This window comes from Gymnoscopelus braueri (genome assembly GCF_963280865.1).
Source record: "Gymnoscopelus braueri genome assembly, chromosome: 13".
Lineage (NCBI taxonomy): Eukaryota > Metazoa > Chordata > Actinopteri > Myctophiformes > Myctophidae > Gymnoscopelus > Gymnoscopelus braueri.
Window position 1 is genome coordinate 30,992,388 of NC_137615.1, and position 14,706 is coordinate 31,007,093.

Below are 14,706 nucleotides of genomic sequence, written 5' to 3' on the forward strand. Positions count from 1 at the left end.
AATGGCCAGTCCACCCCTGGACGGACGGACGGACGTACGGACAGGGGGCAAAACATACTCTCTCGCCATGCCTTTCGGCCTGGCGGAGACAAAAATCCTCTACCCTGGGCCATCCGAGTCTAGCAAAGTGAGCAGGGGTTAAATGAGTTGTACTGTAGATGTGAGGCCAATAAGTAGCCTTACCAGTTTGTTTTGGGATGTCTGGAGCCTTGTTTTTAAGGCCTAAACTAAATAGAAAGGTGCTCTCTGCAGAACACAATATCTCCAATATGGAAGATAAGGTTTGTAAATGAACTTCTTACTTGATTCAGCGCTTGCATGCCTTGACCCTGTAGCATATAGGCTTGTTGTTGGGCAGCTTATGCAAATCATTACTCAGAGCACTATACTACACGTGAAAAAGAAATAACAATCAAAATGATAACCGATATGTTGCTGCAAACTGTATACTGTATGTACAGTAACTGCACTCCATATCCACCAGAGCCAGCATTGTATCCTCCAATTCTACAAAGTTCTTTCTTGTTTACAGTAGTTACTTTTCTCACAGTCTATGAATGTTTGTGCGCCTTTCATATGAAACACATGACATTCCCGGTGCGCACTATGTCCTTGTTAGTCTTTTTTCACCATGTTTTCGCCCTGATATACAGTATGATAGTAAACGAATGAAAAGGAATTTCCATGTTGTTTGGTCTAAAGACAAACAGTCCACCCTCCTTATCATCAACAGTCTGTTTACAGCACCTGTTGGATTCTCATCGCATGCTAAACTAGTTACCACCACCATTTGTGTGAAGTCAAGCCAAGAAGATTCTTTACAGAACTTCCAGAAACAACAGAGCTGTCCTTTACAGAGGCAACATTTCACAGGAACAAAGCACATTGAATAAAGAGAAGGGGAACAGAATGTAAAAACAAAAACAGAGGAAAATACAGTATTAGCAGTTGGAGAGATGATAATGATTTTTATAATTTCTTATCAGACAACCAGGCACATCATTTGTGCAACACAGGTGCTGACATTAAAGGGCCATTCACACTGAGCACTATAACTATAACTATACAAATATAGTTTAACAAATCATTCTAAGTCAAGTGGATGAGAGAGTTCACACCAACTATAATTTTTTTTTAATGAAGAACGATATAGTTATCGTTATAGTTATAGTGCTCAGTGTGAATGGCCCTTTAGTCAGAGACATTTAGGGCCCCATTCTCAGGCCAAAAATTCCCCGTTAAATCGGGATAATGGACCTGCGCCGCCCCAATAGGTTATTCTAGCACCTGCTCTACCCGTCACCATTATGCCGACGCCGTTATTTGCGCGTGGAGGTGTGCCCGTGGGCGTGTTGTTGCTATATCCCCCACATTGCAATTCTACAGACACACATGGGTACGGCTTGGGGACGGGGGATAGTGGATTCTAGAAGCACCCGCTGGTTTATAAAATCACCCGTCAAGTGCACACAGACACTACAATGGCTTTGTGCGTTGGACCATGAGCCGTGTTGCCAGCCTTGGAGAGAAATAAGCAACCGCAGTCCGCAGGTCTATGAAAACAAAAAGAAGCAACTCTAAGGCCACATGAGCACTTCAAACTACTAACTAGAGCTTTCATATCCCCTAAATATTTCAGCCCGGCTCGACTAATAATTGACAAATTAGACCCAGCCCAGCCCGTCAGTCATTTTTCTAAAGAAGCCTTATTTCTCATTAAATCTTGGTAATATATGAATGATCTGTGTGTGAAATGCGCTCTTTCTTTATACAAACCCATGCTCGCTCACTCTACCGCAAATGCCTCTCTCTCTTTGTACAACCCCATGCTCACTCTACCGCAAATGTGCTCTCTCTCTTCATATAAACCGATGCTCACTCTACCGCATATGCGCTATCTCTCTCTATACAACCCCATGCTCACTCTACCGCAAATGTGCTCTCTCTCTTCATATAAACCGATGCTCACTCTACCGCATATGCGCTATCTCTCTCTATACAACCCCATGCTCACTCTACCGCAAATGTGCTCTCTCTCTTCATATAAACCGATGCTCACTCTACCGCAAATGCGCTATCTCTCTTCATACAAACCCATGGTCACTCTACCACAAACGCCACCACCACTCCCAGCGGGGTCATTTTGATTATGACGGCTGCCGTCTAGTTATCATCAGTGCCAGTGTTGTGAGGAAAAACAACTAACAAGCAACCAGGTCTAGGAAAACCAGCCCAAAAGAAGCGAGTCAAGCGACTATGGGCCACATGAGCACTCTAACATATACATCAGCTATTTGAAAATAGCAGATCTACAAGCTCACAACGCCTCCCATGCAAACGCTACGTTCATGACCCCCCAAAATAACCATATTTGAACTGGGGACCCCCCCATTTTGTTTGACTCGGTTCCACAGATAAATATTGTGAAAATAGCAGATCTACAAGCTCGCCAGGCGTTGGGTGCTCCATTGTGGTCTCGACCCACAGGTTGAGAACCACTGCATTAAAAGCTCCAAGCAAGTTACATGTCTAGTATGTTGTTGACCACGTAATGTAATGTTTTTGGTTTAGTGATAGGCTACTCCGTGGCGCGCGCGCGCCTCATTGTATGCTGCCCAAAATAACAGATCTGTAACTGTCGACACGACATGACGCAGCGCCGTTGATAGCTTGTATGTCTTATTTTGGGTAGGCGACGCACATACGCATCGCAGCAATGTGTCTGGGTTTGAGAGGCTTTGATTGATGTAAACTTAAAGTTTAGCTCTGTTCGGGATTACTGAACAAAGGTGGATGATGAAAGATAACGGGGACAATATGGATGTAAGTTAACTTTGCGTCACTTCAGAGGAAACTATGGAGCAACTTCAGAGATGTTTACACACCCCTGGAATCCATTAGAACGGTGGAAATAGAACGATAACAGCCAACTTGAGTACATAGGCTATAGACCTTTCCTAAAACTGTCCAATTTATTATACCCATGTGCTACTGTTTGTCTGTGTACCACGTAGGAGCGTTGTCGCAACATGATGTAATTAATTATTTGGGAGCAGCCAGTGTGTACCAATAGTATACATATTTTAAATGGCTTTCATATACTATTCCGGATCTGACTAATATGACAAGCTTATTGTGAACACAATAGGCTACAAATTAATATAAAAATGTATTTGGATAAAAAAAAAAAAAAGAAGGAAAACAAGCCCAATGTGGCTTATAATAATCAGACCAGGCAACAGTGCAGACAGGTAGATAGGCTAGAGCATATATTGGATCGGGATGACGGCTAGCGCAGTCTTCTCTTAAAGGCAATGGCTTCTGGCACGTGATTGGTTTTATCATTGTAACGCCCAAACCACACCTATGCATAATGTAACGGGTAGCTCAGGTGTTTGGCGGGTGAGGGGGGTGCCATAGAATACCGAATTTTGCGGGGAAACGCCTCTTGCCTAGTCCGAAATCCCTAATTAGTGGTTTGTTCAAATCTGGCTCTGAATAGAGCCTGTAACAGAGATACTGTTACTTCTTCGATATGTGTTAAGGACTGTATTCTTATAGGCGCTGTGGGCTCTTAATGTTTCTGACATAGCAAATGAAGTTAATAGAACATTAAAGTCTCTCTCTCTCTCTCTCTCTCTCTCTCTCTCCCAGTCTCTCTCGCTCTCTCTCTCTCTTTCTCTCTCTGTCTGTCTTAACTATTCATAACATAATAATAATGATAATAATAACAATAATTATTATTATTATTATTATTATTATTATTAATTATTATCATCATCATCATCATTATTATTATTACATTAATAATTGATTTGTGCAGGTGAGATAAAACATGGGGGTTATGTTACCTAAAACAATAATTGCATGTGTTTTGCGAGTTTTATTATGCCCAATTGAATCCTACATTTACACTGTATCAACAAAAAATAAAACATTCACCTCACCTGAACTTCAAACAGTCCCCCTCCCATCCTGATCCACTCCTCCCATTCACACCTTTACTCTTCTACGCCCTCCTCTACTTCATCCCTCTATTCCTGTACCCTCCTCCACCTCTCTTCCCTTTCTTACTGCCCCCCAACCCACATTCACAATCATGCACACATGCATGCACTATGTCAGTCAGTCAGTCACGCACGCACGCACGCACGCACGCACGCACGCACGCACGCACGCACGCACGCACGCACGCACGCACGCACGCACGCACGCACGCACGCACGCACGCACGCACGCACGCACACCTGCTCTACACACCCCCCCCCTCCAGTCCTCTGCCCTCCATCTTCTCCAGTCCAGCCTGCTTCAGTGTGCTCCAATAAGAATGGCTTCACTCGCCAGCACAGGTAAATAAAACCTGCCACTAGAGACCTTGGGTGGTGCCTCTGAGAACTGACTGGGATTCACACTGTGACCAGAGAAGGACTGACTTTCAGAAGCAGGTATTGTAGCTATGATCCTCAATTTTCTTTTATCTTTATAGAAAAGCTGGAGCTTGTTAACATTGAGAACTGCAACACAGTAACAAATGCAGATGTTACATTCTTTTAGCTTTTTTCTTATTTTTTTTATTTGTTTATTCAGAAAATGGTTAAATTGGGGCAAATGTTTGTTTCAAAACATCTACAAATAAAAGTATGAGATGGAATCTTGAATGGTAAACTCGAATATAGGCCTTCAGGAACAAGTATGCCTATGCACTTGCTTGCCTTTTTTAATTCAAGTATTTAAATTCCTCATTTAAATTCAATAGACGGCATAGTTTTACTCATGGCCAACAACTGAGGGATAAATTACAGATTTGCGTCTCAGATATTTAAACATTTGTATTACTCCTGTTGCATTCCACTCCTCCTGTAACAATAAAATAACAGAAATAAAAAGTAGATAAATAAATCCCTGTGACAGAATATTTTCTCTATTATGTTTATGAGGGCAAAGTGTTCAAATTACTGTAGAAAACAGGAAACCTCAAGAGGAGAATAATGTTATAATCTCCCTTTTGTTGTCTGTCCTCCTAACACAGTGCCATGACCCTCCCTCCAAAATTAGACTTCAGAAAAAACTCACAGGCTGTTAAAGTATGGATTCACATGTCAAGGTTGCAGTCGCTATCTTCCTCTGTTTTCCACTCCCTCAGTGAAATTTAAACAGGGAGGCTGAAATATCAGCACTTCAGCTTTTTACATCTCACATGGACAGCAAAGAGTCCATCTTTCTAATTTGAAGTGATCATTTCTTATTTTTGATTAATGACTTCTCCTGCATCGCTTGACCTTTGTCCACAGTAACAGCTCTGTGACCTTGTATCCTATTAATCCAAGAAATGTGACATTTCAAAATCAAATGTGATTTTTTCCAGCAGCACAAGTTGGCAAGGAAGCACAGTTGTACCTTTTATAATAGCAGTATCAGACCAAATCTTATCTTGTATTATGTGGTTTCTCTTGGAAGAAATGCATACTTCTGCTTAACTTGCTTTGAAGAAGGCAAGTTAGTTAATACTGTACATGTTTTGGTTGCATTGTGATGCACTTAACTGCTTTCTATATATTTTCTTTTTCTGTTTTAACCAGTTTTTTGGAGAAAGTTAATCTTAAGTTCTTGCATTGCAACTTTGTATAAAAATAACAGTTTGGTTTGTGATATTTCCTTCCTAACTATTTTATCCTAGCCCTGGCTTTTGAAATGACCCTATTTCCCTCACACAGTGAACATCCTCAGTGTTAAGTATAACCAAATGGACCGTTCATTTGGTTACATTTGTGTACTCTCAGAGTTAAATGAACACTGACAATTTTACCGGGCACCTGCTCTTACCTGAACTTATCTCACACCATCCAAGGATGCGTTTGGTGTGTTCTCTGGGCCTCTTGCTGGGTCTGTTGCAGCTGGGCAGTGCTCTGCTGCTGGGAGCCTTCAACATCAAGTCATTTGGAGACAAGAAGTCCTCCAATGCCACCCTCATGGATATCATCTCCACGGTATGAAACACAGCAGGCCTTCACACTATTTCTCTGGGAAAACTGATACATACCTGGGTCATGTTAATTAAATAAACTTAGTCCCATGTTTAAGCAGTGGTGGACAAAGTAGCCTACTCAATGCCACAGTCAAAGTGCTCAGTCAAACTTTTACTTAAGTTAAAGTATAGAGTACACTGTACTTTTGAAGTATTCAAAATGACATACTTTTGTATTATCAATGCATTGCAGTATTGTTTTCACAATGCATTTACAGAACTTTGTAACTCTCTGAAGTCACCTACCATGCAATGTCTTGCTTGTAAGAACCACTTTGCTCTACAAACACAGAAATGCAACACAGAATTGCAACACAGAAATGCAACAAAGAAATGCAACCCAATCAACAAAAAGGAAAACACAGTAAACATTCAGTAAACATACTAAACTTTTGAAAATATATGAACTTTATCACATTCCCAAAATCTCAAAGATTGATTGAGATATGGGTGTTCTCGTTTGTCAGGTTTGTCAGACTCATTGAGCTGGTCAGGCTAGCGCGTTTTCTCCTGCCTCCTTCATTACCGCCTTTTGTGTGAGTGAAAGAGGGATAGCATCAATGGATAGCCCTGGATGACCTATATGCGCTTTTACATCAATCCCAGTTGAGAGCAGGTACTGTAATTGGTTTTCTCCCGAGAACACAGCATGTGACCTATTGCATTTTAGTCCAAAAAAAAAGTGGACCTAAAAGTACTTCACAGCCTTCCTAGAAATGTAATGGAATCAAAAGTAAAATATTTGGCTTTGAAATGTAGTGGAGTGAAAGTAAGTATCCAAAAAAGCAAGTACAGATACTTAAGTACAGTACACAAGTAAATGTACCTCGTTACTTACTGTCCACCACTGTTACTTACCTAACCCTAACTCCTAAGCCTAGCCATGTGACATAGTAGCCTACTGTAAATATCTAAACTACCATAACAGTGTACATTTATATTTATTAATTTAGTACAATTAACACATTTGTTATTACAGGGAAACATACGAACTTCTGGATACACTTCTGCTTTAAAAGTAAACTCAAAAGTTGCAAAAGGTCAACAAGTGGTATAATTTCAATATTTCCTTTTTTAATTCTGCTTTGTAGATTGTCCATCGCTATGACGTCATTCTGATCCAGGAGGTCAGAGACAGTGACCTGTCTGCAACCAACAGACTGATGGAGCACGTCAACAAGTGAGACCATCACTGTATTTCAGTGATTGGGTGCCTAAACACTGTCAATTATACAAAAAATAACACATCATATTCTTACATAGGTCAGAGGAGTGCTTAATTGTCTCCGCCAGGCCGTAGGCAAAACAATTTTTTTGACAGTACTCCTACAGATTTTGTCCAAACATCATGCAAATCGGTACACTCTCTAATAGCCATTAAACAAAATGGGTTTTTCATATTTTTCATATTCCATCCTGATTGGCTAAGATTGGCTTCTAAAGTTTGCAGGAGTGCTCCGTTTTGAACAAAATGCCTCAAATCATTAACACAGCGTGCAATTTCCGTGAACTTTTGCTAGGCTGGGGAAGAAATAAACTTTGTCAATTTTTTTTTGTAATTTTTTAAATCAGCCTTATGGTGGCGCTATAACAGGCCGATTTGAGTTTTTATCCATAACTGCACGAATCTGTGTAAAACTTAAGCGCACTCCCTCCCTAGAGGCCAAGGACAAACCTTTGCCCTGCATTTTTCACATCTGCCTTTTATAGCGCCACCAGGAGGCCGATTTATTTAAAACATTACTCCTTCAGAACCAGATTTTATCCAAATTTCACACAAATCGGTACACATGATATAGTCATGTGATCAAGACTAATCTGTTTGATTCTTCGTATTCCATCCTGATTGGCTAAGATTGACATCTATAGTTTGCAGGAGTGGCCAGTTTTGAACAAAATAGGCTACCGATATATATATAATAACTACATTGCATTGAGCAACAAATGCCACCCTTTTAACATTGCCCTATTATAGCACCACCAGGAGGCCGAATTTTGCAAAACAATTACCCCACAAAATGTTGTCCAAACATCACGCAAATCGGTACATATTATCTCTATAGTCCAGTGATCAAGACGGATCGTTCCGATTTTTCATATTCCATCCTGATTGGCGCATTCCGAACATTGCCGGCCCACAATAACCTACCTGACCTGGCTGAGACCTGTGCTCCGAGGAGCACTTTTGCTAGCTGGTTTCAAGTATACTACACCTATGTGTACACCTGTGTACAGTAGTGCATGTGTGTCTGCATCTGTGTTTGTGTGTTTATTCCTCTCCAGAGGTTCTCCAGAGTTCAGGTACCGTCACATTGTCAGTGAGCCACTGGGTCGCAGCACCTACAAGGAACGATACCTCTTCCTCTACAGGTACAGTACACACACACACACACACACACACACACACACACACACACACACACACACACACACACACACACACACACACACACACACACACACACACACACACACACACACACACACACACACACACACACACACACACACACACACACACACACAAATCACTCTGCAAGTACACACTTTATGAATTGCAATTACTTCATACCCCCCCATTTGTGCCTCTTTTCCATTGTTGATAGAGAACGGACAGTGTCTGTAGCTAAGAACTACACGTATGATGACGGCTGTGAACCCTGTGGAACTGATACCTTCAACAGAGAGCCTTTTGTTGTCATGTTCTCCTCCAACTATGCTGGTAAGCTGCCCAAGGTGTGTGTGTGTGTGTGTGTGTGTGTGTGTGTGTGTGTGTGTGTGTGTGTGTGTGTGCGTGCGTGCGTGCGTGCGTGCGTGCGTGCGTGCGTGCGTGCGTGCGTGCGTGCGTGCGTGCGTGCGTGCGTGCGTGCGTGCGTGCGTGCTTACTTGTACGACTATCTTTGTGAGAACCTGGGGACAAGGTCAGAAAGATGAGCAAAATTACAGAAATTGAGGACATTTTGCTGGTCCTCAGTTTTTAATATGCTGTTTAATGGTTACGTTTTCTCTCTGAGTCTGCGGTCTCTCTTGTACACCCTGCTCTCTCCTGCCCATATGACGTTATTTCGCATTCAGATTCAGAATGTATCTGTATTCAGATACATTCATTACACTTTTAGTTGTCACATATCCACTCCACTCTCTCCTCCTCCCTCCCTCTCCTGTATATCCCCGTCTCTCCTCCTGACCCCCCCCCCCATAGCTGTGAGGAACTTTGCGTTGATCCCCCAGCACACCTCTCCAGATTCGGCTGTAGAGGAGACAGATGCTCTGTATGATGTGGTGGTTGATGTCCGTGCTCGCTGGAAAACCAATGTAATTATTCTCTCTCTCCACACACACACACACACACACACACACACACACACACACACACACACACACACACACACACACACACACACACACACACACACACACACACACACACACACACACACACACACACACACACTCACACACACACACACACACACACACTCACACACACACTTCCCTTTGTGATACATTACGGTTCTATATGCTCCGTCTCTCTCTCTCTTATATACTGTATATAACAGGACATACTGCTACTGGGTGACTTCAACACAGGCTGCAGCTATGTGAACGGGGCAGACTGGAATAAGATCCGCCTCTTCACGGACAAGAGTTTCCATTGGCTGATCACTAACGAGGCTGACACTACTGTGTCTCACACCAACTGTGCCTATGACAGGTAGACTGGCGCACACACACACACACACGCACACGCGCACGCGCACGCGCACACACACACACACACACACACACACACACACACACACACACACACACACACACACACACACACACACACACACACACACACACACACACACACACACACACACATCATGTCCTCATCTCCTGTCCTCTCTGTGTTTGTAGGATTGTGGCAACCACCGACATGATGGTGAAAGGAGTTGTGCCTGGCAGTGCTCAAGTCTATGACTTCATGCAAGACCTGCATCTCAGCCACAGTCTGGTAACTGCAACTGGATCTGAAAAACTGTGATATGCCTTAATAATGTACCTGCACATTTCCACACCTGATCAAGACATGATGGGAGTAACCGGCGCTCTGCATATAATTTTCTCTCTGAAGACATGATGTTAAATGATTATACTGTATATGTTTTACAGTATAAGATGTATTTGTAGAAAAATAGAGTTGGTACATCCTCCAAAAGTGATACACATACAGTATGTTGTGAATGTAGTTGACCTTCGATGTGTCCAAAGAGTTTTCCTCAAATCAAAGGAAGGAAATTCTTTGGTTAAAACATACGTTTTTTTTCTCAAAAAGATTAAAGCTCTATATTCAGATAGTAATCATTGCTATAATGTGTCCAATAACAGGGATCTCCCTGTCTCTCCATCTTTAATAAACAGATCAGGTTGCCCATTTTCAGATGGGTTGCCAATTTCACCCAATCAGGAGAGAGTACCCATTTATCAGCTTAAATCTTAAAGTGTTCCAGTTTCAAATTTGTCTGCTAATGTTTTGGCATAATCACTTCCAATTTCACTTGTTCATCCTGTATCCTGTATGAGTTCTCTCTCCTGATTGGATACAATTGGAATCCCGATCTGAAAATGTATTTAGCCTACTAAAGAGCAGGAGAGACGGGGAGACCCCTGTTACTGAATAAACACACTATAGCAATGATTACTATCAGAATATAGAGCTATTTAACAATTATTTTAACAAAAGAAGATCACTTACTGCACCTTTAAGGCGGGTGAGTGATGATTCAGTTGAGTGGCGACCTTGGAGGACAAGATGACATCAGGCAGTATCACAGAATAAGTTTAGAATTGTATTAAGAACATTCAGAGACTATAGTATGGTTCACATTACATGACTAGAAGATATGAGTTGCAACAGATAAAAAAAAAGGACCCAAAATGAATAGAGTATGATATGAAGTACACTATACAACATGATGTTCTACAATGTAGAATAGTGTGCTTCAACAGTTGCATCTTGTATAATTACAGAATGTGATAAAGCAGTGACCATGGTGTCACAAAAGTATATGTAATATGCTTATGTAGATGAGAGTGAATCAGTACAACCAGATGAAGGTTAAGCACATCAAGCCTAAAATATATCATAACAGTTCTGCTCTTTTGTCCTGAAAGACAACACACATGTCTGGCCCTCGTTGATATGAATTTCTCATTTTCACAGGCATTGGCTGTCAGCGACCATTATCCTGTGGAGGTGGAGCTGATTGGCTAAGCCCCTGCTGCCTGAGCCCACCTACAGGAACCACATTCAACAACCCAATCATCATAATAGCTGAATTTGAATTGATTGTGTTCTCTTCAGTGGGGAAACACTCAATGACCATGATGCAATGAATTACATGACAATACAATTAAATCAGTTTAACTGGTGCTTTTACTGTCATGTCTGGATTACACATTTTTTTTTTAAAGTTTTACAATTGAATGGTATTTTGGGACAAATAACTGTTTACTGTGTAATCTCACTTTATTAGGCCTATATATTTGAAGTATATTTAAACCCCTGTCCAAACAAAATAGTGGAAATAAGAAGTTGGTGAGGAAAGACTGATATTCAGTGATATAATATTCATGATATTGAATAGAACCCTGTCACAGAATGTTTGGTCCATGTGTATGAGGGACATGAAACCGTGTTGGAGGAATGACATCAAAGGTGTTCAAATTACTGTATAAAACAGGAAGCCTCAAGATAATAATACTCAATAGTGTTAAAATCTTTTGTTGTAAGTCCTACTACAGTGCCATGACCACGAGTCATGACCCTTATAACTATTGGTAACCTCCCTCCAAAGTTAGACTTGAGTTAAACTCACAGTGCAGTTAGAGTATGTGTTCACATGTCAAGGTTGCAGCCGTTCTCTCTGATTTCCATTCCCACAGTGAAAATGGGGAGGTTTCTTGGGTAGTCTGAAATATCGGTGCTTTTTACATCTGACATGGACACCAAGGAGTCCACAGTTCAGTGTGACCTCAGTTCAGATCTTCACTTTCTTTCTCTCTTGAAATAACAATGTTTTATTTTTATTTATTGCTTCACACACCTGCAGCAAAACCCTTGACCTTTCACCCTTGACCACAGTGACATCACCACTGTGACCTTGCTGTCAGTTATAAATCAACTATTACACTTACATGATGAGACAATTGACCCATTGTCAGCCTTCTGATTGGTCCCTGACTGACTAATCAGCAGGCTCTTTTTGTCTTGTCCTACCCTGGTTCCGCCCAGGTTCCGCCTTATGGTTGTTTATGTGGAATTTTCTAAAACATATAAAAACATCATTTATGCCCTGTCACTATAATGAACCTGAGATGTTCCTTTTTACTGAGACCTGTTACCCGCAGGGTTTCATATGTTGGCTATGTTGATAGCTTGTAGATCTGTTCTTTTTGGCACGCTCAACGCGTGTTTTCCTCCAGAGTGATGTAAACAATGAGACGCAGTAACAACAACCCAATTCCTCTTCCTTGTTTTAACGGTGGTTAGCAGCGATTCAACCCAATTCAACAACTTTATTAGACACTATCAATGTGTGAGTCTACCAATGTGTGGGGGCGGCCATAGCTGAGTGGTTAGTGAGCCCGCCTGCGGAGCCAGAGCCCCTGGTTGTCCCAGGTACGTGTGATTTGGGACTAGGCGTGGTTTCCCCCACACCCCCTGGGGACCATACGGAGGTACTAGGCTCTCAAGGTGACATCGACTCCTGAGGCATTTGACAATGTTCAGCAGCATGTGATAGTATTTGAGAAATTCAAATACACTAATAAAGTCAGTTCAACAGTGGAAACAAAAGCTATCGGGCAGTTAGCAAACATGATTAAAAACTATGTTTTTGTCAATGCCAATTATGCCACTGCGCTAAATATACCTTGGAAAATACATTTTGAATCACATTTACACTCCCATCATGTCTCATGTAACATAAAATACAAATCAAAATAATTAAACTACTAAACTATCCCTCTAAATCTAGGAAGGTATAAGAAAAACCTATTTTGTAGTAACAGTTTCTTTGCAGTGCTTAATTTGTAAATTATTTGGTGCCGGGGCCCATGAGCACGATTATTTTTTAATATATGTAGCCTATATTTTCATAAATTACATTTAATTGATTTAAAGACGGGGTGCCGTGATTTTCAGTGATTCCCCCCCTCCCCCCCTAAAACATAATCATCAGGTATTATGGTTATACTAGGAGGAAGATTTTTTTCAAAAAAGTGTACAGAAAGTGTACAAAAATTATGTTTTTATGTGGGCACGCCTCCAGTTCATTAAGTATACCTGGTTCTCACCTTAGCACCTCCTCCACCACCTTAGCACCACCCACCTGTCCTAGTCCCTCCTCCTCCTCATGCCCACACCTGTTGTGTTATGATAATGAGGGGGAGGGTATATTTTTACTGTGTCATTAAATGGCTGTTTTTCTATTGGCATGTTTGACCCTCAATGTTTCAGCCTCCAGGAAGAAACTCAAAATAGTCAGAGAAGACATACAAAAACCATAAAAACACCACCAGGGGGCTTGATGAAGTTCTATCAACCTCATAGACACATGAAAAACAGAAAAAGTGCAAAACCATGGCACCACCTCATTCACTGCCACTGACGTAATTGACGTAATTATTCCCGTTTACCAATACTGCCACTGACGTAAAAAACGATTTTTTATTTTTTTCAAATTTGACCCAAAGACCAAGGAGATATGATTTTTCGAAGATCTAGACTCCCATCCACTTCCTTGTTAACTTAAAACTTAAAAAATCTGTATCTCGGCTCCTGAGTACTTTTTTTTTTCAATGAAAAATCTCTGGCAGTGGGCAAACGCGGCCAGCAATAATTGTGGCAGTGAATGAGTTATAGACCCAGACGTCCAAATAACAGCACATAACAGGGGCTACTGTTTCCGTATCAAATAATGTAGCAATAGAAGAACGCTAAATTAATTAATTAAACAATTTTGATTTTCTCCATATAAGGTTGAGGGTACCCCAAATTTCAGCAGCTGTCATTGGTTCCCTTAGGGCAGTAGAATCTCAACCTTTTTTAAATATGTCACTGGATACCTTTACAATCGCATTGGTGAATGCATTTCTATTTCCAGCTTTTTATTTATGTAATATCCCCTTGGCTATCATTTGTTCAACTATTGAGCCTGTTACAGTTTCAGTAGTTACGGTTTCACAACCTGACCTGGGGCCTGTTCCTCAAAAGGTGAATTAAAAAAGCCTGGCCTTAAGCCAAATCCAGGCTTGACAAAGTCGGGTCCGAAAAGCCTCGTTTATTCCGTTCCTCAGACGCCAAGCCAGGCTGAAAAGGAGCAACGTTGTCGAGCTAGGCTATGTCAAGCCAGGCTGTGTCCAGCCAGGATAATGAAGCCAGGCTGAATGGGCGGCGATTCGCCGGCGACGTATTTCTATAAAATGAACTCGAGCGCAGATTCCTTGAACTTGACCAATCATGGCAGCGGGGAACAAAACTCGAGCAGCGTTTTTCTCTGTGGCCGAACAGCAGCAGCTCATGCAAGCATATGAGGAAGTGAAACATGTTATCAACAGAAAAGGAAACGCGACCGCAATAAATAGATCCAGGGAGAAAGCGTGGCAAAGTATTGCAAGCACACACAGAG

The 14,706-nt window shown here is 41.5% G+C and overlaps 1 protein-coding gene across 1 annotated transcript; it reads left to right on the forward strand.

The window, feature by feature from the left end:
- Nucleotides 1–4,405: 4,405 nt before the first annotated feature.
- On the forward strand, nucleotides 4,406–11,344 carry LOC308098939 (deoxyribonuclease-1-like). Its single transcript, XM_080447413.1, has 9 exons — nucleotides 4,406–4,445; nucleotides 5,849–5,987; nucleotides 7,117–7,205; nucleotides 8,309–8,395; nucleotides 8,632–8,747; nucleotides 9,228–9,340; nucleotides 9,586–9,740; nucleotides 9,932–10,028; nucleotides 11,238–11,344. The coding sequence occupies exons 2-9, from the start codon at nucleotides 5,850–5,852 to the stop codon at nucleotides 11,286–11,288; spliced, it is 846 nt and encodes a 281-aa protein (XP_080303539.1). The 5' UTR covers nucleotides 4,406–4,445; nucleotide 5,849; the 3' UTR covers nucleotides 11,289–11,344.
- Nucleotides 11,345–14,706: the final 3,362 nt, after the last annotated feature.